We start from the raw sequence: 27,650 nt of genomic DNA on the forward strand, positions 1-27,650 counted from the left end.
CAACCTTTGCATCAGCCCCCCATTGCTTCCTCATCAGGACCCACCACCCTTTCCCCCAGTAAGGTCCCAGTTCATAGAACTAACTGCTTCTACTTTCCAGGTTATTAATTCCTCCTGCCCAGACTTAACACACAACTGTTGGTTACCAGACAGGAACTCTACATTGGAAATAAGGTACCCCCAGCCTATTCCCACCTTTGCAACTACACTGTAGAGGATATATGCTGCTCCAAGAGAATGCTTGGTGGGCTTGTACCTCGGGGCTTACCCCATGCATTTATGCCCTGGTTATAAATACAACTGAGGGTTTTTGTGTTCTAGTACAGCTTATACCCAGAATGACTTATTACTCTGGGGAGGATGTCTTCAACCAGCTAGCACTTCCAAATGGGTAAAAAGGGTAGCCATTTCCATGTGTTCTCTCCTTGGCATTGGGCTGGCCGGAACTGCTAGTGTAGGGGCCTCAGCCCTAATACTCCAAGATAAATATTACAAAGCCCTTTGAATGGTGATGGATGCAGATATACATGAGATGGAAAAGTCCATCACAGCCCTGCAGGATTCCCTATCCTACCTGGCAGAATAGACCTACAAAACAGAAGAGGCCTAGACTTGCTGTTCCTTCAGCAGGGGAGGACTCTGTGCAGCATTAGTTATGGAATGTTGTTTCTATGTTGACCACTTAGAGGTGGTCAAAGACTCCATGGCCTTAGTCAAAAAGAGTCTACAAGACAGAATAGAAAGAGAACAATTTCAGGGTTGGTATGAGTCTGTCTTCAACTGGTCTCCTTAGCTGACCATCCTTGTCTCTACCCTGACCTCTTATCCTACTGATGTTAGCTTTGACGTATGGTCTCTGCATACTCAATGTTTTGGTTGAGTTTGTTAAGGAACAGATTTCCACCATGCAGTTGATGATTTCCAAACAATACCATCACACAGAAGTATCTCAAGGATTTGAGATGGCCAATTACTGAAGTGGAGAATAAGACAGGCTGACTCCATGACAGGCTTCAAACTGGCAGTTCAGGGGACTAGGCCTAAATTTCTGTTTCCAAGAACTGGGCAAAGGGGTTGGGATTTAGCTCAGTGGTAGAGCACTTGCCTAGCAAGCGCAAGGCCCTGGGTTCGGTCCCCAGCTCTGAAAAAAAAATTAAAAAAAAAAAAAAAAAAAAAAAGAACTGGGCAAGTCCAAGCAAATCCAGACCCCAGAAGCTGCCCCTTGACCTGGCAAGGAAAATGGGTCAGCAGCAGTTTCCAGACTTCCCCTGGCAACAGTTTCCAGCCCCCCACACCCTAGTAATGGTTCTAGAAAGTCCCTAGAGATTGAGCCAACAAATTAAGATAGAGGTCACTTCCTGCCCCCAATTCCCCTAATGTGCTTTAGATCAGACCTGTGAGCTCACTTTGGGCCCTCCATCTTGGAAGATAGTAGACCCCAGCATGCTGGACTTCTGCAGAATAAAACGCCCTTTGTTTTTGTATACTATTTGAGTCCAGATCATGGACCCTTGCAAAAACAGAGAGGGGGTGAGTTGTCTGTAGTTTTTGTATAAAGGTGGGGCATGTCCTAATTGTGCTGTTTCCTATGGGCCTATAGGGCCATTTTCTTTCAATCCACCCCACCACCACCACACATACACAGTCACACAGGAATAATCAAAGGGAAAAAAAGGGCCATGCATTTGAGAGGGAGTCGGGGAAGGGGAAAGAGGGGAAACAATGCAATTGTATTTTAATTAAAAAATAGAGAAGGGCTGGAGAGAAGGCTCGGTGGTTAGGAGCACTGACTGTTCTTCCAGAGGTCCTGAGTTCAATTCTCAGCAACCACATGGTGGCTCACAACCATCTGTAATGGATCTGATGCCCTCTTCTGGTGTGTCTGAAGACAGCGACAATGTTGTATATAATAAATCTTTTTTAAAAAACAGAGAGATGAGGAGTATAATAAAATGCATGTGGCAGAAGATGGAATGAAAACTGCTTTGGGGGATGGGGGGTGGATACAAGGACTGAACTGGGGTGATGAGTCACAGAGAAGGACAAACTGAAATGAAGTATGGATAAAAATATTCCACAGAACCTGTTGGTGTATATGTTATTTAGAAATAGATAAATAAAATTCATGCCTGAACAATTTATCTAATAGCTTTAACGACACTCTTTAATACACGTGATAATGCACTCCTGAGGCTGGAGCTAAGAGCACGGGCTGCTCTGGCAGAGGGGCCAAGTTTGGTTCCCAGCACATATATGACAGCTCACAAATGTCTCTAACTCCAGTTCCAAGAGATCCAATGCCTTCTTCTGGCCTCTATGAACTCCTACATGCATATAGCACATAGAAACTCGCATAAGCACACACACATACAGATAATGTTTAAATAATATATTTCTGTCAACCATGGTAACACATGCCTCTAATCCCACAGCACTAAAGAGGCTGAGATAGTTTCAAGCTGGTCTACATAATGGGTTCTAGGCCAGCCAGGGCTACAAAGTGGTCATTACTTGTTCAAAAACAAAACAAAACAAGAACCACAAAGAAGGCTAGTCAAATAGTTCAGTGAATAACATGCTTTGCTATGCAAGGATGAGGACCTGTGTTCAAACCCCAGCATGTAAACAACCCAGGCATTTTGGTTGATGTTTATAAGTTAGCTCTGGAGAGGAAGACACAAGAAGATCATCAGGTCTCCCTGACCTGTCAGATTAGGTGAACTGAAGATGTTCCTCTAGAGATCACCAGTAAGAAATGGTCTCAAAAAGCAATTTGGAAAGCCAGACATAGTGGCACATGCCTTTAAATATAGCCCTCCAAAGGCTGAGATGAGAAGTCTCTCATGAGTCTGAAGCCACCTGGTCTATACAGTGAATTCAAGCCAGCAAAGACTGTCTCAAAAAGCCAAAAAGCCAAATGAAAGGCTCCCACAGAACAACATCTGAGGTTGACTTCTGGCCACCACACACATGAATGTGCATCGTCACACACATGTGCACCCATACGTGTACACAAAGACAACAAGAAGACACTTCTATCTTTATAACCATTGACTTACCATCTAACAGGCTGGAGAGATGGCTCCAGGTTAAGAGCTGCTTTCCAGAGGTTCTGAGTTCAATTTCCAGCACCCACATGGTGGCTCACAACCATCTATAATCTGGTGCCCTCTTCTGCTGTGCAGGCATGTATACATACAGAACACTGTATACTAAAGAAATCATATAGAGAGAGATGTAGATATATAGATATAGATATGATACCATATGTATCTGTAACAAACCTGAGAGAAATCAAGGTATTCTAAAGAAACAATTGTCTGACTATTGATGACCCCAAAGAAATGGAAAGTCCCCTCAGGAATCTCATGTAGGGAGAAAAGAAAGGTGCCAGCCAGAGTGGGGATTCATCTCCCAAAAAACAGATTTCACACAATTCTAACAACCTGTCAGATCACTTTACGGAATAAGACTCAAGTTCAGATAATGATGGTCAAGTGGTAGGCGGGACCATACCTGCTTAGATGTACATATCCCTCACCCACTACTTTTTTGAAAAAAAATTTATTATATATAAGTACTATAGCTGTCTTCAGACACACCAGAAGAGGGCATCAGATCTCATTACAGATGGTTGTGAGCCACCATGTGGTTGCTGGGATTTGACAGGACCTCTGGAAGAGCAGTCAGTGCTCTTAACCACTGAGCCATCTCCCCAGCCCCCTTCATCCACTACTTAAACCTTGAACTCACTTGAGGACCTAAAGACAGCTATGGGAAGTCTGCTGGGTCTTTTGTCCCTGTGGTGGTTTGAGTGAGGGTGGCACCTACAGGCTCATACATCTGAATGCTTGGTCCCTAGTTGGGGAAACTGTTTTAGGGAGGACTAGGAGGTGTGGCCTTGGAGGTGTTATCATTTGGGGGTGAGCTTCAGGGTTTCAAAAGCACATGGCAGACCCAGTCTTGCTTTGCTCTTTCTGCCGCTTGCTTATGGGTCAGACGTGAGCTCTCAGCTACTGCTCCAGCGCCATGTCTGCCTGCCTGCTGCCAAGCTTACTGCCATGATGCTCCAGGACTCACCTCTGCAACTGTAAGCAAGCACCCAATTAAACGCTTTCTGTTATAAGTTGCCTTGGTCATGATATCTCGTCACAGCAAAAGAAGGGTTACTAAGACGGTCCCTCTTCCCAATGTGGCCACATTGAATAAATGGTCTTGTATTCTCCACTTTATAGTTTGGCTTTTCAACTTAGTGAACTGAGGTTGGGTGGCCAGACCTGACGTGGGCACAGGTTGTGATCCCCAGTTCAACAGCAACATCATCTTTCCATATCATGGGGTTAACATTCATCAAAGAAAAACCCCTATCTTACAGACACTAATGCAAATCAGTAGCACACTGACTTATAAATATATTTAGGGTAACACTGAAAAATCTCCACTAGGCAAAGAAAAGTAAAAGGGTGGAAGTCTGGAAATTAACAGATACAAGTAAGTGGTAGAACTTTGATTTACAAATAAAGTATTGTTAACCGAGGCTGATAAATGCTATCAGCTCCAATGCTACCAGCAGGGAAGCTCAGGACACATCGAAAGAAGGACCTAGGTAGAGTCCTACATGTGTAACTCAAGGGCCCTTCTGATCAGAGAGGAGTGGGAGGAAGAAAGGGAGCTTAAGATTGCCGTGTCCTACTATTCAGGCACCTGTGTCCGAGCCTGTCATTCTGCCACAGCAGCCATGTGCTTTGGGCTCATCTCATTCCTGTACCACATAACCAACACATTTTTAAATAGAGACTTTAAATAGGGATTCTGACAACTAGTCTACCTCTAATGGTGGACTACCTATGTGTACTAGTGGTAAAGAGATTCTAAGAACAGAGTATTTATTGAGTGCCCCTGATGAGTACCAGCAGGAGAAAGCCCCGAAATCACAAGGATAAGAAGCTTTGTATAATGTTGAATAAGACCCAGGAAAGACTGAGAGAAAATGCCGCTGTTAGTTCAACCCACATGTCAGTGCATGAGGCAATGCCCTGGGTACATGGCAGCAAAGGGTTTCCACCTCAGCAATATCGTTGAGCGCAAATCCAACATAAAGGCAAGGCCACTTGCCTAACCTGAAGCATGCATGTGCAGACTTGGGCTGGCACATCAGAGACCACAGTTCTTACTGTGCAAGCAGGAAAAAAAATCAAATTTCTTGACAAATTAAAAAAATTTTAATTTCTTTCCCAAAACATTGAAGCTAATTTACCAAATCCCAAAAATCTCCCATGAACTCTCTTCTAAGGTTCACTGGTTTTAGCCAGTATCTTCTAAGAGCCAACTTTTGTTTCATTAAGAGACAGTTTTCCAAATATATCTCCATTAACTTGGTTGTTCTTAGTTATTGTTTTTTTGTTTTTGTTTTTGTAGATTTCTATATAGAGGCAATATGTATACTGAGGCTGCAATAAAAAATAGGGCCAGCATTGCAAGGGTGGAGGCAGGAGGATCTCTGTGAGTTCCACCCAGCCTGGTCTACATTGTGAGTTCCAAGACAGCCAAAACTACCTAGAGAGATTCTGCCAGGCAGGCAGGAGACAGGCAGGCAGGCAGGTAGGCAGGAAGGCAGGAAGGCAGGAAGGCAGGAAGGCAGGAAGGCAGGAAGGCAGGCAGGCAGGCAAGCAGGCAGGCAGGCAGGAAGGCAGGAAGGCAGGAAGGCAGGAAGGCAGGCAGGCAGCAGGCAGGCAGGCAGGAAGGCAGGAAGGCAGGAAGGCAGGCAGGGAGGCAGGCAGGCAGGCAGGCAGGCAGGAAGGCAGGAAGGCAGGAAGGCAGGAGGCAGACAGGCAGGAAGGCAGGAAGGCAGGAAGGCAGGCAGGCAGGCAGGAAGGCAGGAAGGCAGGCAGAGATAAGGAAGGGAGAGAGGGCAAAGCAGGACTACCTCTTCTAGAAGGCAGAGCGTGTGCCATTCATTCCTGGGTGCAGCAGGCTTGCACTAAATACTGACTAGTCCAAGGGGCTGGATCTGATCCAGATTTTTAAGAAAACTAAATAGGAAAGGAAATGTTTCCTGTGTGTTACATAAAGTCTATGTTTTTACAGACTGAAATAATTAGAAAAAAATGAATGTAGTTCTCACAATTCTATCAGCACTACATTTTTAAGAACTCAAGGGCAAGCCTGAGAGATGGCTCAGCAGGTAAAAGCACTTGCTTTGCAAGTCTGACAACATGAGTTTGAAACCCCAGAACCAAGCATGAAAACAAGGGTACAATACAATGTTAGTATTTCTTTGGGGCAATAAAAGGCAGAAACAAGAGAATCTCACGGAAACTGATGGGCCAGGTAGCCTACAGTGCAGAGTGCAAGAGAGACTTACCTTAAACAAGGCTTAAGGCAAACTCATTCTCTCATTCCCTCTTCTCCCTCCCCCCTCTTTCTCTCAAACCCTTAAGGGTCCTTAACAATGAGAAAAACTTAGAATTGATCTTAAAGTGCAGAAAGCATACACTTGGGCATGGCAGCGCAATAGGGAGGCTTCTCTATGGTGGATCTCTATGAATTCCAGGCCAGCCTGGTCTACATAGCAAGTTCAGTACATCCAGAGCTATGTAATAACAGAGACCTTGTCTCAAAAAACAACAAACAACAAAAGAATAGATTTACAAACTCAAAGACAGAGCCAGGGGTGGTGATGCAAAATTGTTACCTCAGCCCTCAGGAGGCTGAGACAGGAGCACCACAACTTTGCAGTCAGCCTGCACTGCACAGTGAGGTCCTGTCTTGCTGCAGAGGGAACACAGACACAACCCTGAAGAAGAGACCTTAAATGTATTCCCCATAATTGATGAATTTATCAAAGAAAGACCAACCTGCAATAAGCGTTATCCAACAGCAATAGTGCTAACGTTAGCAAACAGCTCTGACTTGCTTTCAGCTCTTCACTGTTGAGATTTCCCATACTTCATTTTTACTCTCTATTGGTAAACTAAAACAAGAGCTATCTCCTCAGCCAGAAATGAGCCTGTTCCTTCAAGCTGCAACAGCCATTAGATTTAAGAAAGGCTTCTGCAAAAGGAATTAAATTGTGTCATCGTGCTCCAAAGAGGTTCACCAAATGATTTCACAGGTCTCAAGAATGATGAGGGAGGCACTAACCCCGAGGTTACCAACACCCACATGGTGGCTCCTAACCACATCTAACTCCAGTGCCAGAGAATCCAGTGCCCTCTCCTGACCTCCACAGGTACCTGGAATGCACACAGTGTGCATACATGCATGCATGCAGGAAATACACTCACACATAAAATAAATGCATCTAACAAAAAGGAAATTATGCCAGGGGCTGGAGAAATGGCTCAGCAGTTAAAACCACTGGCTGCATATCCAAAGGATCCTTAAGTCCCAGCACCCACAAAGCGGCTCACAACCATGTTAATTCCAGTTCCAGGGGACTCAATGCCCTCTCTGACCTCCAGAGGGCACCAGGCATACAAGAGGTACACATGCATGCATGCAGCCAAAAACACTTAATGATATAAAATAATCTTAAAAAAAATCTTTTTAATGAAGTGTCATGTGCCGTGTTCCCGACTGCATCACACAGTTTGGTGAGCAGCTGGGATCACACAATTAGAAAAGGTCTTGAAATGCAGAGCCCCTACCACAGATATCAACAACTATGACCACGATCTGCCAGCAATTCCTCCTAGAAACTGGACCAAGTGCAGACTTGTGGGGAGGAGGATGGCTGAAGAAAATGGAGGCTGTCACAATTTCCATTCCTATCGTAAGGTGCTGTCCTTGTTCTGAGGTCTCAGAGAGGCATGCGTTCAAGGGCAAAGGGGTTTCTGCAGTATATCCTACAACAGCAGTGACTGGAACCATTTTCTGCAACTCCCAAGACACCCACACACTCTTAAGGTAATCAATAAACCATTCTGGAAAATGCCAACATCCATGAGCATCCAACAAATGTTTAATAATATTAAGTCAAATTAAATATGCTAACATTTGGTGAGTTAGTTACTTGCCTAATTAGTAAACCTAGCACTGTCTACCAAAAGAAGAGAGATCAAAATGTTTATTAGTAACCAACTGCACACTCCAATAAACTGAAGCTGTCAGTCTGAAGGACAGGGCAACTGGAAACATCAGAGACTGGGAACATCAGAGAACTACTCTCTGCTTAAAGGAAAGCAGACTGAGATATAATACTGAAATGGATTCTGGACAACAGGAACAAGGAGACTTCAATACAAAAACCCGCAGATGCTCAAAGCCCATTTATTTATTTATTTATTTATTTATTTATTTATTTATTTATTTATTTATTTATGGTGTATATGCATAGGTGTTTTGCCTGCATGTCTTCAGACCAAGGAACAAGGAGACTTCAATACAAAAACCTGCAGATGCTCAAAGCCCATTTATTTATTTATTTATTTATTTATTTATTTATTTATTTATGGTGTATATGCATAGGTGTTTTGCCTGCATGTCTTCAGACCAAGAGCATAATTGGTGCCTACAGAGACCAGGAGAGGGCGCTGGATAGCCTGAGATAGCTGTGAGTCTCCATGTAGGTACTGTAAATCAAACCCGGGTCCCCTGGGAGAGCAGCCAGTACTCTGAACCACTGAGTCATCTCTCCAACCTCCTCAAATGCCTTATAAAATGGCACAGTGCCCATACATTAGTGCAGCTCTCAGACCACATCAGTGAAGCCTCTGTGCACTGGATGATGGCTAATACAGAAAATCACAAGTAGAGTGCAAACAATAAATGTCGGCCACAGATGGGACACCTATATGGCATCTCCTCCTCCCGCCAAGACCCAGGGTCAACAGCAGAAGAGGGGTGGAAAGACTGTAAGGGCCAGCAGTCTAGAGGACTGGGGCAAAATCAGTGTCTTTGGACACAGCAGAACCATTGAACTTATGAACTCGCAGCAGCAAATATGGTTCCATGTACAAGTTAAAGCCTGCAACATCCCAGCAATTATAGGAAGAGACTCATGAGCCCCCAATCCCTACCTAAGGAGCTACTGACAGCGGATGGCTTCTGGGTGTAGACAGCTGATGGCTTCTGGGTGGAGACAGCGGATGGCTTCTGGGTGTAGATAGCTGATGGCTTCTGGGTGGAGACAGCGGATGGCTTCTGGGTGTAGACAGCTGATGGCTTCTGGATGTAGACAGCGGATGGCTTCTGGGTGGAGACAGTCAGTCTGTTTTAAGGATGTGACCCCCTAGGAGGCTGACCATGGGACTCAAAGCTCTTTCATGTTGTAAATTCATTTTTAGAATCACATTATATAAGAACTCAATTATAAATCCAGAAGTCTCAGTACATTGAAGAAGAAAAGCATCTTCAAAGCAACGCATTGGAGGTCTTTAGCACAGCAAGTAGCCCAGACAACCCGCAAAGATAAATGGCTTTGTTACACAACGACCAGAGGAAGGGCCTACTCATGAGTGCACCTCGGCCCAGAGACTCCACAGCTAAGAGCTTGAAAGAACTCTGGAATCCCAGTGTTCAGATACTGTGACCCGACCTCAAACAAGTGTTTGCTTAATAGTTCTGGATGTCCCAGTCTGACATTTAGTTTCTTTCTGAGAACTAACTGTACTCAACTTTTTGTTTGGTTGATACAGAGTCTCATGAAGGACGGTCTGACCTCTAACTCGGTGTAGCCATGGATAGCCTTGAACTCTACCTAACTCTTCCTCTCCTACCTCCCAGTGCTGTGATTACAGCGGGGCAGCACTACGAGCACTCTCACTTCTCTGGGACCCCCCTTGATGACTTCTCTTGCTTATTTCCAAGTGAATCCAGAATGTCTATGCCTTGAAGCTTCAGGACATGAAGACAAAATGGCACAAAACAGCGAATGTGCTAGAGAATTACTCTGTGCCTTGATTAAAGCACCAAGTGGAATGCACAGGAAGTACAAGTGGAAAGGACACAGAGCTCAGCATAAGCAGTTACCTTTATTTGGGCAATGGGTATTGGATTTCAGAGATGTATTCCTGCTCGCCTGCATGGACTGGAATCAGGCTATCGATATTTTACAATCACATCAAACACGGTTACCCTATGGCTCATAGCAGCACAGAGTGCTCCAAACCTCCAACGTCACTGTTTGCATTGCTCGAACATTCTGCAGCATTTAAGGGCTGGGAAAACCGGGTTCCAGTAGGATGAATGGTACAGTTTCAGAGGTGGTGATGCACAGCAGATAAACACTGCTCATTTGTCAAGTTCATTCACAAAACTGGATCTCCAGACCCAGTTCTAAATCTTGTTTCTCAGTTCTGTAGGCCTCGACTGCCTCCTGATGACCAGCGCTGGTGTGAGCTGACTGACTTACAGTGGTGCTCAGGGGGAATACTGACACCCACACCTGGAAATACCTGGAGTCCCAGTCAGGTATCCCGGCATGTAGTGGGCTTCTCAACACTGTGCAGCACGTGAGTGCACCACCCATGAAAAATGAAAGGTCCTGCCTTACCGCATCTCTCCACTTCAGAAGTCAGCACCCTATGTCTATGTGAATAGGTGGGTAAGAATTTGTCTGGGGGTAGAAACCGACAGGAAAGGGTGAAAGAACAGGTTGGATCAACAGTGGGAACCAGGGGCAGGGCCCAGACCTCCCAATCATCAGAGCAGTTACTAAGTAACAAGATTTTATCCAATCCCTTCATCTGCAGAAGCCCAGTGCAGGCAACTGTATAGACAAAGGAAATGTAGTCTTACCTATCCAGGTCTAGAACAAGACAAATTCCAAGATTTGCTGCCCAGTGTATGCCTCTAACTTAAATGCAATTCCCACTTGCAGATTCTTAAAGACTCAGCTTAAGATCTGAAATGAATATGAATACAGTCCAGGAAAGCTCGGGAGCCAGAACTTAATCCCACAATGCTCTGGCTGTGGTTTAACGTGCTTGCATGTGGCTTGTATCTTTGAGTGGTGAACTTTGCCCGTTTGGGAGTTTTCTTTTCTCTCATTCTTGCCCCCCCCCAAAATGGCCTTTACCCCAACTATAACACAATAACCTCAACACACCACAGAACATGGAGGCCAGCCTAGCAATGTGCCCTTTGAGCCACAGATTCCTCTATCATTTGTTTAAGACAATCTTGCTGAGCCATCCTGTAACTCATAATCCTCCTGCCTCAAGGCTCCTGAGAGCTGGAATTATACATCTGTACCACACAAACAGCTCCAGCCACACATTTGGTCTTAGGGTGAACTCTGAGGTACAGTGGCAGTTCCTTTACTTCAAAAGATGCTGGAATTTCCACTAAACTTCTTACTGTCAGTGTTTCCTGGTTTAGGCAGGAAAAATGTCTCCCAGGCGACGAGGTCGTCTTTTCTATAAATAATCAGGGAACCACTTTCTGAGACTAAGAATGTCAGAATATCTGAAAAAAATGTTCTTTCTTCTTTACTCACAAATTTTAAAATTTGATTAGTGTTTTGCAGAAAAATTCAGGAGATAAACCAACTGCATTTTTAATATAATATTTTTGCAACATAGGAATTAACTTTTCTGTTTATTTTGCAACCTCCTACATGGGTTGGGGGTGGCAGCACACACCTTTAATCCCAGCATCTGGGAGGCAGAGGCAGGAAGATCTCTCTGAATTTGAAGCCAGTCTGGTCTACAGAGTGAGTTCCAGGGCTACATAGAGAAACCCTGTCTTCAGGGAAAAAAAATGCAACCTCAGGTCTCCTTACCTGAGGAAAGTGTCTGTGGCTATTCTAACACCACCTATATAACCAGAAGTACAAAAGGGGAAGAGGGAAAGTGGAAGAAAAGAAATCTTAATTGTAGCTAAAACACCTTTGCAAAACCAAGGGCACATTACTAGATGGGATCCGGGGCCTTGGAAGGGCATCCTCCATAGGTGAGGGCCCAAACCAACTAGGAAACTTCACTTTGTCTCTAGATAACTAAGAACCAAATAAATCACAGCTTAACATACGTAGCTGCAGTAAAAGGGGTTGGTAACAGTAAATCCAGACCACTTAGCACTGAAAAGCAAACCTAAAAAAAGCACTTGTGGTCATGCCAGGAACTCTGCTGAGTATTTTCCACATGAACTATGAATTTATTATTTGTTAATTTATTTCCTTTGGTTGTTTTTTTTTAAACAGGACCTTGCAATGTAGCACAGACTGGTGTATACTCATTGTATAGCCCAGCTTTGGTGTGAGCGACAATAAACTGAATGATTTCATCTTAACTATGACACTAGTAAGTTATCTTTATTACTATTAGTACTTTATATAGTCAGGTTTTTGTAAAATAACCCTACGGTATAGTACTGCTGGTTTCTAGATAAGGAAACCAGCCCAGACTGGACACAGCAGGAATGAGAGTCAGAACCAGATTTAGCTTATGCTGGCTCAATAAAGAGAATGTGGAAGAGAAGGAGGTTGCCTCAGATTAAAGTTCTACCAAGAGGCTGCACAAAGAATCCACAAAGCTGGATGTCGTGGAGAGAGCAGCACACAGGTCAGCTGCAGCAATGGAACTGTGGGACACCAACACAGCAGTGACTCAGACAGTGAGACTCTGACTCCACTGGCCCGAAAGCACACCAGCAATCTCAGGGTCCTCCAGCAGGAAATCAACGGTTACAGTTCTATTATCAACCTACCCTTATTACACAGCCATATGCACGAAGCAAAGGGGGAAAGGAGCAGTGCTCTACCTCCCAGCTCCTCTTTGGAAGGCAGGACACAGACATGAAAAGGGGGGTACCACATGTCATCCAGAAAGCTAAACCTAGTCATTTTTCCTTGAAAGTAAGGGGATTTGCATGGGACACCCAGGCTTTACAACACAGCAGGTCACATGATTCTTCCATTATAAATAAAACAGAAAAGGGGTTAAGTCATAAGGCTAAAAACCGGTGTCTTAACCACTCACTTTGGTCACAGGACATTGAGAAAGCAATCAAACCTACCAGGAATCTCTCTCCTGGCTAGCTTCCTTCACAAGGCACTATGCAAACAACTGAAGAGAAAATATATCACTGGTCTTTCTTCCCTAGCGCTAGGCCTTGCACACTACAACCTACCAGGCAAGACATACGGCAATGTGTGCACAGTGGCATAACCATGAAGGAGTAACTAATCATATTCTGACTGGATGTGAGGCCTGCTCCCCAGAAGGGAATTGCATGCCTTGGTACATGATCCTGGGCTAATTCCCATGGCTGGAAAGGAAGGTCATAGAAGGTCAGAGGGTAGAAGTCTAATGGGTTAATTTGTTCAAATGTAATACTGTCAAATTGTATTTAATATATATGGTTACATCCGGGCTGGGGCTGTTCTTTCTGCACTGGGCAGCAGTCACTGGAGAGATGCATATCAACATACTAAGAATAAGAAACTGAGGGCTCCGTTCTCAACAGACACCTTTATCACACACCATTTAACCATTGCCACCGCTGTCCCCAACACCAAGTCTCAGCAACATCAGGGGAAAGGAAGTAGGAAGAATGCATGGGTTGGAGGAGGGGACTATGAAATGAATGACGTGTCACGCTCATCAGCTCAGAGTCAGTTGTTCCCTGTGAAAGACCTGCACAGCTTCAGTGCAGCCAAAATCCCAGTGGAATGATGTACTCCTCAGGTCCTGTCCCTTACCAAGGAGTCAACATCAGATGAGCTGCTGGCAGAGGGGAACCATTCTTTTCTAAATATGCTCCAACGCATGGCCCCCACACACATATGGGTAGCACCAACAAGACTTGGTGGCCTATCAAAAAACAAAACAGAAAAGAAAAAAAGACAAGCACACACACAAATTTTGAGGGCTTTATTACAGGGGCTGGAGGAGAAGTTGGGGGATTGGAATGCTTGGGTCTCACTGTATAAGTGTATGGAACTCTGCTCAATATTATTGTTTTTAAATAGTATCTTCAAACTCGAGCTAATTTTCTTCCTCGAAGTCTCTTAAAAGGCTTTCAAAAATGTGTGCTATAAAAGGTGCTGTTCACAGGTAAGAATAGAAGCAACCAAGCTTTAGTAAATCTTATTTACTTCACACGTAGCAAATGTACTTGACAAGAGGAGCAGAGAGAGTAAATTCTGTGAGCTCAGAACAAAACACCAAACACACATCTCAACAGTCACCTAGCCTGAACTCGCCCTGAAGAGGCTTCCTGTAGCTTTCAAACAGCCTAAGAGCTTCAACCCCAGTGGGCTCCATGCCCCCCCCACACACACACACAGCAATGCTGTGTCCTCCCAACAGTAGTGCCTAGGGGATGATAAATGGACCTCAGAGGCCGATGATGGACAGGAAATTCCAGCAACAAACTCATCCCTGTATCTTGTTGTTCTTTGTTGTGTGGCTTGCCTCTGCTATCTCCAGGAAACACTGGGAAACCTAGAAATTAGCCTCTCTCTCTCAGGTAACATGCACCCTTTTCCCATTGAATGTTTTAAAGATTTACTTTTTATTTATATGCCAGTCTGTGTGCCAAGTGCAGGTGCTCAATCCCAGGGGTCAGGGGAAGGTGTTAGATACCCTGGAGCTGAGGTTACAGTCCTTATGTGCTGGCTATGAAGGTCCCGGAAACCATGTAAGTCCCAAGGACTACACGAAATTTACCAGGCAGCGGGCCCCTTTACTTGCTGCTACTCTCACTTTTTCCACTGAAATTAATAGATATAAACATAAAAATATCTTTGGAAAAGGTTTAATTTTCATCTTTTACTATGATGTTTCCAAAATACAAGTTTGTGTCCCTTTGGGTCTAAAACATTGCCTTCGAATAAAAGATATGGAAACAGTTGTTCTCATTGAGTGATGGCTCTGGAGACCCACAGCTAAGGTTCCAAACCCATCCTGCAAAGTCAGACAACTGAGCCTGAGATGGGGCTCAAAGGCTAAGATCCCTTGTTGTCCTGGCAGAGGACCAAGGTTCCATTCTCAGCACCCAGCTGGCAGCTCACGACCACCTCTAACTCCAGTTCCAGAGGCTCTGACGCTCTTTTCTGGCCTCAGTATGTACCACACACACAGTGTGTACCAAACATACACATAGACACCAACTTTAAGTAAATGAGTAAATACAGCCAAAGAGCTTGTAGCCAAACCAAATTCAGCAGCAGAGATAATCCCGTTTGATGATAGGAGTTAATGATGATTAAGTACTGGGGCTTAGTATGCACACCTGCAGGACTGTCATTCCTCTAAGACATGATGGACCAAACGTTCTGAAACAGTGAGCCAAGCAAACCCTTCCTCCCTTTAACACTGTAAACACTGTCACAGTGACAGCCACTACATACTAAAGAATCCGGTCTAACTAATAATGCAACTCAACCAATTACCTATGTCTCTTTGGTTCTGGGTAAATAAAAGCAGGAACCCATGAAATATTAACTCTAGTAAGAGATTTGGGGGAAAGTAGGAGGGAGGGTAATAGACAAACACTGTGGCTCTAAGCACCAGTTTTTCCAACCTCTCATAGTAGGCTTCAAGTAAAGCTTACCTGGTTCCAGCCCATAGCTAAATGAAGGTCAGAAGAATTTCCTGTTTAAGTTTTTAAAGCTCTCAAATACAATTATAAAGAATGAATAAATATATTAGCTCAGCTAATCACTTAACAACTTTGCCAGATGCCTGGAAAAATCACTTCTTTGGATCTAACATTCAAATCTAAAAACCCTTATCTAACAACAAAGGAAAACAACCATGCCTATTTGGTGGGAGTGTAAGAGAAGAGGTGTGGTTTTAATTATTTGTATTAAAACCAGTATTGGTTCCCTGAGATCCAAATATGAATCACATAAACATCTGGAAAGTTCAACACCCACAATGCAGTGCTCTTCCCATCACCTGGGAAACATGTGGATATGAACAGGGTACAGTGGGTAGCATTTGTCCTCTTAAGCTAACGCTCATCCTGAACAAGGAAGAATCTCCTATTTCAGCTGGAAGCTCCAGGTCACCTTTGTCCCTGGCCTCAGGATGTCTCTCTTACAGCTGTCACTGCAGTGACTTCCACTTGGGGGACTGTAACTCTCCCATCTATGTGGCTATGTCCTGAAGGACAGATAAAGGTCAGAGATTACAATTTCATGACTAGGCATATGACTAAAGCTACAGAGTCCCAACCCTAGAGCAATGTCAACTGCACTCTTTCCCCAGGGACAGCACACCATTCTGGAAGTGTGTACACTATAGCAAATTATATTTGAATGACAACAGCATTCCTTTCATGACAAACACTGAAAGAAACATAGAGCTCTTCTGTTAATCAAAAGAGGAAAGAAGCAAAGTAGAGCTTTCTAGAAATACAATCCACCCCAACAGCAAGATCTTCACAGGCGAGGCACTGTCTGCACCTCTGGACTCAACAGGCAGCGGGGAGATATTAAGAGGACAAACAGAAATAGCTTGGACTAAACCAGAAAGTAGGGAGGGGGACACTGAGAGCACATGCTCATATTTTGAAAATTCAGGGTTCTCTGTGTCCTTGAGTCAAAGGGAATAAAAGGAAACAGAGTCTAACATTTTCAAACTATTCCTCGATCCTGCAAAGGACAATAGTCATCCTAGAAGTGGCAGCTGGTAGCTGGCACTGAGTGGAAGCCTGCTCTCAAAACAAGCATCCTTGAGTTAGGCTAGTTGTCACTGATGAATCGTGTTCTTTATAATCAAAGAAGCAAAACCATACGTGTAAACAAGAAACACTTGATTTAGATGCCTAAGACTATTTTATTTGGAATGTCGAATATGGAAACTAAGATAGCTATGCATAAATGCTAAAATCCGTTCATTGTATATTGAGCGAGCAGGAGTTCAACTGATTGAAGTGATGATTTTGGAATTTTGGTTTCATTAAAACACAAAAACATTATTTAAAAATTCGTTTTCATTTTAATCCCAGGCGTAGAATATGGTGCTGCTCCAAACTATCCACTACAGCTGACTATGATTTGCCTCGTGCTCTAGCAGCATGATATTTTGCCAGCAGCAGATAGTTTGAGGTTTTGCCACATTTGGAATTCCAGGGACTTTTCAGAGGATATAGAATGCTAGGGCCCTGAGATGGTGGTGGATTTTTACTTGGTTGTTGTTGGTCCCAGTTTGTTCAATAGTTGTGTGCAAAGAAAAAAGAGAAAGAAAATTAAATATTCTGACAACAAGGAAGATCAAGCTTGCCCCAAGGAACTTGAAGCCCTTAATCAGCAGGAAGTACTCTAATAATGTACCCCATTTCCTCTCTATCCATTTTTCTCATATCTAGTGTTAGGGGGTTGAAAAGGTAGAACAAGGGTACAGAAAGGTAGAAGAAAAAAGAACCCACAAAGTAGCCAAAGGACCAGCTATAACCTGTAGTCCAAATGGGCTCACACTCAAGTCCCTCCTGGGTGAGTTCCTGAACACCAGGGCTTATAATAGACACATGGCCTCCAGTTTTTCAAAGTCTGAAAACTTAAGCAAAAAGTTCCAAAAAGAACCAAGTAAAACCTCAGAAATGAACATAATAATCAGTAGGGGAAAGTCCTCTGGGCATTGGTTCAATAACAGATAAGGCTGGAAGCAGAAATAGCTGGTTGCAGAATTCAGAATAGCTTACACGGGCAAGAACATAGCAGTATGAGAGGAAAAAATAACAGTCTTGAAGGACACAGTGACTGAATGCATTTAGTCAGAGCCCCAAATTGAAAGGATAAGAATATAAAAGATGACTATTTGAACAAATACTTAGGAACACACAGAAAGCCTAGCGAGCGCAAGGCCCTGGGTTCGGTCCCCAGCTCCGAAAAAAAGAAAAAAAAAAGGAACACACAGAAAGAAAAACCCACAGCTATATAAACTATGAGATGTAAGTAGCACACTAAAATTCACCTTGGTGACACACTGCAGTAACATTTTAAAATGCCCTCCTAGAAAAGAAGGGGAAAGGAGAAAGACGACCTTTAATGTAGCTAAGGAAAAGATTAGCAATATTGAGGCGGCAATGGGTACAACTCTGAACTTCTCAACCAGAGGGCACTGAGCACACAGTTTCTCTCTCGCCCTCTCTCTCTAAGTTCTAAGACAACAGGACTGACAACCTAAAACAATGTGTCCAGGAGATATGCACTTGAAGAACAACATTAACTTAGATACAGTTTTGCAGACACAGGCCCCTCCCCCATCCGCAGGTTTAGTTACCTGAGGTCAGCTGTATCCGGGAATAGAAAATAAAAATCCCAAAAGCTGCAGTTCCTAAGTTAGAAACTGTACACCACTCTGCTGAGATAAACACTTATGCAGTACTACTTGTCCTACCTAGGATGTCCTACCCTGTACCCATCATGTCTACACCATATACATGACGGCTCACTGTTCACTGAAGGAGGCACCTGGATAGTGGGCCAGCCATCACTACAGACTAGATCCATGGAACCCTCACTTTACTCAGCGGCCCCAACACTGGCAATTCAGATATGGCACAGAGAAGCCACACACTGCTACTCTTCAGTGAAAAGCTGAAAATTCTTGACCTGATAAGCAGAGAGAAAGAAGCCATCTTCTAACTATGAAAGTGTGAAGGAAAAAGACTAATTGTATTTCATTGTCCAAAAACTGTGTAAATCTCAGTCACAGTACATGACATGGTAAGTCTTAATTAAGATTAAGAGGGAAAAGGCATGACGTTTGCATGTTGTGTACAGGAAACATCACACGACACAATACACAGGGTTCTGTTCTATCCAGGTTTAGGAATCTACTGGGTATCTTGGAACAGACTGTCCATAGTTAAAAAGGAGGGTCTAGAATATAAACAAAACCCAGTCTAGACCAGGATACCCATTCTACAGAACATGACTAAGACTATTTTAATACTTTCTAGGTGATGTTTCCACTGCAGTCTTGACTTCTTTTGTTCATTCATATTTCTACTTCCAATTGACAAACTTCCACACTTCCAATGGTGATGGGTCCAATGTGGTCCAGCCGTTGAGAGCTCAGGGGTGCAATGCTATGTCCCACACCTTCTTCAGCTCTTTCCCGCTATATTTCTGCCTTTTCTTTGCACTGGCCCCTGAGCTTTGGAGAGAGCACGATAGATGTCCCACTGAGGGTACGGCTCTTGGGTTTATTGTGACCAGGCCTCAGATTCCACATCTACAAATTCACTGCCTGCAAATAAAACTGAGCTGAGACCAAGTAAGCCAGCTAGCTCGAGGTCGTGTCCTCCTAAAGCTCATGCTGAAGCCTCAATCCCTAACAAGATGGTATTAGGTGCAGGCTTTAAAAAGTAACTGGGCTTAGGTCATGAGGGTAGGACCTCAGCATGGGATAGTGGCTGCTATAAGAGACAGCAAGCTCTCTCTCCTTCTCCAGCCTGTGCACAACTGTAGTCATCCACCAACCAGGAAGAAGGCCTCACTAGGAACTAGATCTGCTAGCAACCTTGATCCCAGACATCTGAGACTTCAAACAGTGAGACACAAATGTCTATGGCTTGAGGCACTCAGCTCAGGATACTATGCTATCGTGGTCTGCACTCTCTATATTGTCCTATACAATCCATAGAATGCCGAGCACACAGCGTTCAACAGCTGTTATCATAACCCAGAGTTTCAGCAAACACTGTACACACTCCTACACACATGTCTGCCTACACTGTTTCCCCCACTTTCTTCTCTTCTCACACCTCTACTCACCTAAACCTGCAGTTATGGATGGGGTCAGTAGGAGTCAAGTGTCGCGCTACATACTGCAACCCCTGTGTACCAGCAGCTGAGGCGGAAGGAAGGATTGCTCAGTGAGGTCATGCAAGCATGAGGACCTGAGAGGACTCCTCAGAACCCATGTAAAGGCCAGGCGACACAACACAAACTGCAATCCCAGAGCTGGACAGGTAGTGACAGGAAGCCCTGGGGCTTGCCAACCACTCTGCCAAGTGGACTCTGACCAGTTCCCGGTTCAGTGAGAGACTATGTCTCAGAAAATGAGATAGAAAACCATTATAGAAGTTACTTGACATCAACCTCTGGCATTATGGGAGGTGTACACGCACACGCACACACGTGCGTATACACACACACCACAGAGAGACAGAGACAGACAGAGAGACAGAGACAGAGAGTTAGTTCCAGGCAAGCCTGAGCTACACAAGCCCAGACTGTTATTTTGTCAGCAAAGGAAAGAATAAAACAAACAAACACAGTAGAAGTGCTTTAATGAAAACCATGGCCAAAGCAAGAGGAGCAGCTGCCTGAGGGTCTGCTCGATCCTCCATAAGCTTCCAGACAGCTGCGAAGCTGCACCTCATGCTGAAGACAGGACAAGACACTGGGCAGGAACAAATGACGGCCACATGGACGGATAACTTTCTGCTTCCCATGAAAGCAACCCGCCCTCCTTACCTCATCACCTTAGAGAATCATCCCCTCCCCCCACCCCCTGCCCCATCCACTCCCCCCCTCCCCTACCCACCCCCGAGCGCTCAGAGGCTGGCACAGGGCAGTGCTCAAAGTGCAGCAGCAGCAAGCCAGGCAATCACTCCGGTTCTTTTGTTTGGTCCTAATGATGGGGGGCAGGGGAGGTACTCCAAGAGCCTTCCCGTCCCCCTTAACCATTTGTTGAAGCCACAGCTGTTCTCCCACCGAACGCCAACGGCAATTAATCTCTGAAATGCCTCAAAAAGAATACATGAGCAAACAACTGAACTCTAAGGACAGTCCTCCTTCATCCAATGCAGCTGCTGTGAAGAAACTAGGTAAAGACGGAGGCTGCTTGTAGTTAAACAAATCACGTTTTCCTTTACTAATGGCAAGTCTAAATCCCAGTACTATAGCCATGAGAGAGAAATCAAAACAAAGCGCGACTTTCGAAAAATTATGTATTGTTTTAAAAAAAACTCATTAAAGACTTCAAAAATAAAGCAAATGAATCAGGAAGGAAAAACACAAGAGCCAAGAACAAGCAGCCCTGCGCTCTGCTGCTTAGACACAACCCATCAATGTTCCCCACATTTTCCCCTGGTGTTTTACATAACTGGAATCACAAATTGTGGTAGTGGCAGCCCTTGTCCTTTAAAGTGCCTCATAAACATCTCTCCACGTTTTTCTTCGTAACTTTGCAGCTACACAGAGTAGATGACAGAAAAAGACCATTTCCTTCCACAACAACTACTACAGTAAAAACTGAGACTACCCTGACGCTCCTGAAGCCACCGAACTAAAATAAGATACACTAAAAATGCCTAGACACAGAGAGTGGTTAAAAATGTTAACTGGCTTTCAAGTGACAAAGACAGGCAGGCAAGGCTTGCCAGAGCCATCTCTGTCCTGGGTCAGTTTCTTTTTTAACATCACTGCTAATTGTACTCACACCACTGGCCAAAACCCAGTGTGAATGGTCATACACACAAGGGCTGGGCTCCTCACTCACTGTGTGCCCCACTGTGGTGAATAGTGCCTGACTTAAGTGCTGGCTGGAAAGAAATGAACTACAGACTATGAAATATGATTGTTCAGACAGGGAAGGTTACTGTGAGTCGAAGTCCAGACATGACAGACGATATGACTGTTAGAATCTGATTGTAACAGTAACTGTAGAAACAGAGTAAATCAATTGCAGAGTACCCAGTTCTGGTCCCAGCACCTACACAAGTGTTTACTCCAAGCCACCTGCTAATTTCAGTTCTGAGGACCTGACCTCTTCTGGGCATGTGCATACATACGGTACATATAGAGATAAACAGGTACACGTTCATACAAATAAAGTTATGGGGACTGGAGAGCTGGTTCAGTGGTTAAGAGACTGAAGAGTTGGTTCGGTGGTTAAGAGACTGGAGAGTTGGTTCGGTAGTTAAGAGCATTGGTTTTTCTTCCAAAAGCCCTGAATTTGACTCCCAGTTCTCACCTGGCAGCTCATAAGCATCTGTAACTTCCGTCTCAGAAAATCTGAGGCCTTCTTCTGGCCTCCTTGGGCACACATGGTGCACAGACAAAGATGTAGGCAAAACTCTAGTACATACATGTATGTGATGGTTTGAGTAGCAATGGCCCCTATGGCTCAAACATTTGAATGCTTGGTTCCCAGTTGGTCAAGCTGCTTGGGAAGGATGGGGAAGTGTGGCCTGGGTGGAGGAGGTGTGGTTTTTGAGGTTTCAAAAGCCCACGTCATTCCCAAGTAGCTCCTTCCTTCTTCTCTTCTTTCCTTCCCTCCTCCTTACGGATTAAGATACAAGCTCTCAGCTACTGCTCCAGTGCCATGCACACCTGCCTGCTGCCACGCTGCCCACCATGATGGTCATGGACTCTCACCCTCCAGAATGGTGAGCCCCAAATTGAGTGCCTTCTTTTATAGGTTGCCTTGGTCCTGGTGTTTGGTCATGGCAACCGAAAAGTAACTAAGGCAACACAAAATAAAACATTTATTTGAAAAAGAAACTTTTGAAAGAAAAGGCAAAAAGACCTAAACAAAGAATCTTCCTTACAGATTGAGGAGCAAAGCAGCACTGCAAATCCTGCTGCACACAGTGATGGTGCAGGGGTGAAAGACAATGCAGGGCACACAATCAATACCACAGAGAAGCAAGAAAACCAAAACACCACAAGCGGAAAGAACTCTGCTTCCTGGGACATCAGGAACAGGCAGATGTCTGTGCATCACCACAAGCGGCAAAGAGGCAGCGAGTTAATGCTCTAGGCTCCCATTCAGTGGATGGTGTCCTTGCTAATCTGAGTGTAAAAGAATGTGCTTACCCAACTTAGTTTCCAGTTCTCTTCATATGCCAGTGAATATATATGTATACAGTGCTAGAACTCAGAGGCATGTGCAAAGATTTAAAATGTGCACTCAGCCCAAATGCCATCACACGCACAGACCTGACTAGAAACACCTTGGGAGAAAAACTAGAATCCGCCTCCCATCGCTAGGCTGTCCTCAGCCAGCTGCACACTCTAACTTCACTCACTCACACACATATTTTCTTTTCTTTTACCACACTTGTGCTCTGAAAGAATTCAAAGGATTTACAAAGAAGGAATTTGTTAATACCGCATCTCTAACAGCTGCTAGTGCTTGGGTGCACTATGGCTGTGGCGTCTTCTATCACAATGTACAATCAGAAAGCATGCTTGTGCATCTGCCGCTTTTCAGAAAGTGGACATAGGGCTATTCCTTGGGGGCTGCCCTGAGAGCGCCTTCCACAGAGCATAGGAGATGGAGCACTGTGAATACTGCAATTACTTAATGACTAAGATCTCTAGCAGACACCCATTCGGTCTCCTCAGCCTGCATTGTGACCACAGACAAGTCATTTGAAGATGAGAAGCAGATCCAAGTTTTGGGATCAGCTGTCCTTTCTTTCTCTTAAAAGTACAGGTACGACCCTGCCAATGACTGTGACAATCAAGTAATCAAAAGGAATTAAAATGCCGTAAAAGGGTAGAGGCTATCTGTTCAGGGCCCTGAGTTCAATCAAGCAATCAATCGATCCATGTAGGCCACTCTAAACCATGGTTCAGGAGTCCAAGTAAACGGAAGAATTGGAATAGTTGGTCCGGAATTCCTGTACGTTTCATCTCGCAAACTGTCTTCAAGAGTACAAACTGTTGTTCCAGTTCTAAATAAAGTCTTCTCTCTGGCACACCAAAAATTCTGGAAAGTTACTGACTTGCTACATAAGCACTCAAAAGGGGGAGGAGGCATATCATCTGTAAGGCTGAATCATGCCAGTCACCGATCTCACAAAGGAATATTATACATATACAAACAGTCCGTCTTTGAACGCGTGATAATTTCCCTAAACTGATCCATAATAAGAATTGCCACTGTCGAATACAATAAACAAGCGGCCAAAGACCGAACTGGCACAGACTAGAGACTTCTAAGTTTACCTCTGCATGCTTGTTTCTTCATACACAGAACAAGAGAACCAGTAACACAGTCTTATCAAAATGAAATAATTCACACTAAGTTGTCCTAATACAGCCCAGCAAAAAGCAATTACATGGAATGTTTACTATGTTTGAAATTACCTTTTTTTTTCTTTTTAATTTTTGAAATATGGTCTCTGTCTAGGCTGGCCTTGAAGAACTGGCAGTGGTCCTCCTGCCTCTCTCTGCCCCTCAAATCCTGGGATTACAGGCATGTGCCACCACATCCAACTTGGAACTTGTAAATTTTTTGTGGTCTCGCTCTGCCCCCAGGGTAACCTAGAACTCACTGTATATCCCAGAATAAAAAAGCTCACAGTGATCCTCCTGCCTCGGCCTTCACGGCATTGGGATTGCAAGCACTCGTCACAGCAGGCAGGAGCTGGCAATTTTAAACGGAAACGGTAATGATACCAAGTGAAAAGCATAATCCTAAAAATTAAAAAGGCACAGCTGTCCCCTATGAAGATGACATGTTTTTAAAGGTTTTACTTTTACTTATGTGTGAAGGGACCATATACATGTATGAATGTGAGTGCCTACAGAGCTCAGAAAAGCTTGTCAGATCCTCTGAGGCTGGACCCCCTTGCTGTTTGAGTCACCAACTTGGGTGCTATGAACAGAACTTGGGTCCTCTGCCGGCCTACCCCTCTGTAACCACTGAGCTCTCTCTCCAGTCCCAAGAGTACCTACAGCGTTCAGGTATACGTAAGCTAAAAGCTATATAATAGGAAACTCTTTCCTTTCCCTCAATACCAAGAAACCCACCAAATTAGCCCCACCTGAGGGGTAACATCCGCAATGAGCCCTTAGCAGTTTCTGCTTTTTACTAACAAATCACCAAGCAGGAATGTATCCCTGAAGTCAACTGCAAACTGTTTCTCCAATAAAAGCTGCAGATTTTCATGTTAGCAAATCTCTTCAACAATAGGGAGTTGTTCTGGTCTGTGAATAGGACGTGTCAGGACATGTCAGTGTGACGGACACTGTGGGAGCAGGACATTCCTGACACTCCTCTCTCCTGGCTAGCCTCTGCTCAGCTCTATCTCCCAACTGCATTTGGTTTTAAATTTTCTAAATCAAGCAAAATATATGGTCACAAATACGGGCTAAGGGTCATCCTTACTACAGAAGCCTGTTTCCAATATTTCAGCACCAGAACCCCTGTTTTCCACCACCACTCTGCGCACCCCACTAGAATAAGCATCAAACACAAAACCGCTTTGTTTTCTTGCCTGACCACCCCGCCTCCCAACAGGGCTTTGGTGTATTAATTTGTATATCTTGGAGAGCATCGTGGGCGGCAACAAATCCAAGGAACAAGCCAAGGGTTGAGGAGTGGTCCGGGTTGGGTTACCTTCTGAGTAAGGAGTGGAGTCTTATGCAACCTTAAGTTTGGCACTACTTGTGTGGCCCCTCAGTTTTGAAATTAAAAAAAAAAATTTTTAAGAAGACTATTAGCCTCTGAAAATTGGGTTCACAAACCAAGTTTGTGAACCCACTTCACTGAGCTGTTTTAAGAACTGAGATAATAGCTTCAAAGTGCCCTGTGGTATTTATGGAAAGTTAACTGCAAAGTAAACTTTACAGTGCTTTTGCCCCACAGACCAGGGAAATAGTGTCTCCCAGGAATTCCACTAGAAAGAAATGAGCAGAACTTTCAAGTTTAGCAGGGTGTTGGGATCAAAATGACCCTGGTGCTACTTGGGAGTCAGGGTCTCCACCACGCTGCAACAAAGGTGCTTATCCCTATGCAGCCCCCATCTCCGCACAAGGATGGCGGGCCTTGCCCAGTTCAGCTTCTTTGTTGACCCCAGCAGCTCCCGGGAGGACAGGCCTCTGGAGCTTCCCTAGCTGCTCGTCGTCCACGACTTCTGGGTACCACAATACTGATGGGGTGTTTTCTCCAGCAAGTTTTAGAGCCCGTGAGGCAGCTGCCACGGTCCTTCTAGAGGGCCGTGTCCCTGTCCGGGACCAGTCGCATCCACGCGGGTCAGCCTGAGACCGGACCCGACAGCCCGCTGAGCCGCGCCCGCCACGCTCCGGCAGAGGCCACCCCTCAGCTCCTCGGCCGGACCTGGAGTCCTGGGCGCAGAAACCGCTATTCCACCGCGGCCCGGGTCGCTCTGTCCCCATCGTCACAGACCACACTTCCCAGCCGCACTGAAGCGTCAACTCACCCCTGAAGAGCAGCAGCAGGAAGAAGTCGGGTAGCCGCGCGCACAGGCGAAGTCGCAGCCGCCGGCTCAGCGCCATGTCGAGGGGAATGTGAGGGGCTCAGGCTTGGAGCGTAGAACTGGCCTCGTGCGCATGCGCTCACACTGCTTAGACCCTGCGACCCGCCTCCAGTTTCCATAGCGACCACGCGGCCCGGCCTAGCCGGCACCATAGTGACCGAGAAAGCTCCAGTCTGGTTGCTATGGATGCAACGATGCTCAGCGCTTCCAGGTGCTACCTCTGTCAATGAACTTAGCCGGAGGAGAATTAAAAAGCGTGTCTGGGAAGGAAGCGGGGTAGATTTATGAAACTGTAGATTATCGCTACAGATCTAAGAAGGATTACTCCATTAAAATTTAGGCATGATGGGGCTGGAGAGATGGCTCAGCAGAGAAGAGCACCTGTTGCTCTTCAACGGCCCGGATTCCATTCCCAGCACCCATATTGTGGTTCACACCATCTTTAACTCCAGTTCCAAGCAATCTGACACCCTCTTCTGACCTCTGACGGCACTAAACGTGTCTGTGGTGTGCATACATACATGCAGGCAAAACACTCATGCACATGAAATAAAATAAACCATTTTTTATTAGAGAAATTATTTTACAAATAAAGATATGGCCATATAGTTTTTTTTTAAAACAGTAGTATTTTCACACCTGTAGGGCCCCTGATACCATATGTAATGAAAGGAGAAAATGCTGAAATCTGAATAAACATTAGCAAGATATACCCACTAAATAAATATAATAACATGCTATATAAGTATGATTCATTTCTCTGGTAGACCTGAAGCCTAATGGTGTCCCCAATAGTGTGTCCTACACAGTACAAGTGTAATTCTTGTCACTTGAGGGTTTTTTACCCGTTTTTTTAATTTTTTTCTGAAAATGTATTATATAAGTACACTGTAGCTGTCCTCAGACACACCAGAAGAGGACATCAGATCTCATTACAGATGGTTGTGAGCCACCATGTGGTTGCTGGGAATTGAACTCAGGACCTCTGGAAAAGCAGTCAGTGCTCTTAACCGCTGAGCCATCTCCCCAGTCTCCCATTTTTTTGTTGTTTTTTGTTTTGTTTTGTTTTGTTTTTGACAGAGTATTATTTATGTAGCCCTGGCCACCCTGGAACTTGAAGGCTAAATAGACCAGGCTAGTTTCAAATTCTCATAAGTCCAACTGCCTCTGCCTCGAAGTGCTAGTATTAGAAGTAAGCGCCACCATGTCTGGATTTTTTTTTATAATTTTAATTATATGTATGTGTGTATATCTGCATGTGAGTGTGTGAAAATAATTGTAGGTGCCCAGAGAGGCCAGAGGAACAGAGTTAACAAATAGTATGCCTGGTGTGGGTGGTGAGAACTGAAATTGGGTCCTCTGGAAGAGCAGCAAGTGTTCTTAACTGCTGAGCCATCTCTCTCTCCAGCTTTTTTTTTTCCATTTTAAAAATGGTTCATTATTTTATCATCATCATCACCATCACCATCATCATCATCATTTGTATGTAAGAGTAGGAGTGAGTGGCAGGA

The 27,650-nt window shown here is 44.6% G+C and overlaps 1 protein-coding gene across 1 annotated transcript in view; it reads right to left on the reverse strand.

Moving 5' to 3' along the window:
* Jam3 (junctional adhesion molecule 3) overlaps window positions 1-26,175 on the reverse strand; it is a 60,845-nt gene extending 34,670 nt beyond the window's left edge. Inside the window, 1 exon segment of the mRNA NM_001004269.1 lies at window positions 26,083-26,175. Within this exon segment, the coding sequence (NP_001004269.1) occupies window positions 26,083-26,158 (76 nt within the window). The 5' untranslated portion in view covers window positions 26,159-26,175.
* Window positions 26,176-27,650: the final 1,475 nt, after the last annotated feature.

Source organism: Rattus norvegicus, chromosome 8 (assembly GCF_021556685.1).
Source record: "Rattus norvegicus strain SHRSP/BbbUtx chromosome 8, alternate assembly SHRSP_T2T, whole genome shotgun sequence".
Taxonomy (NCBI): Eukaryota; Metazoa; Chordata; class Mammalia; order Rodentia; family Muridae; genus Rattus; species Rattus norvegicus.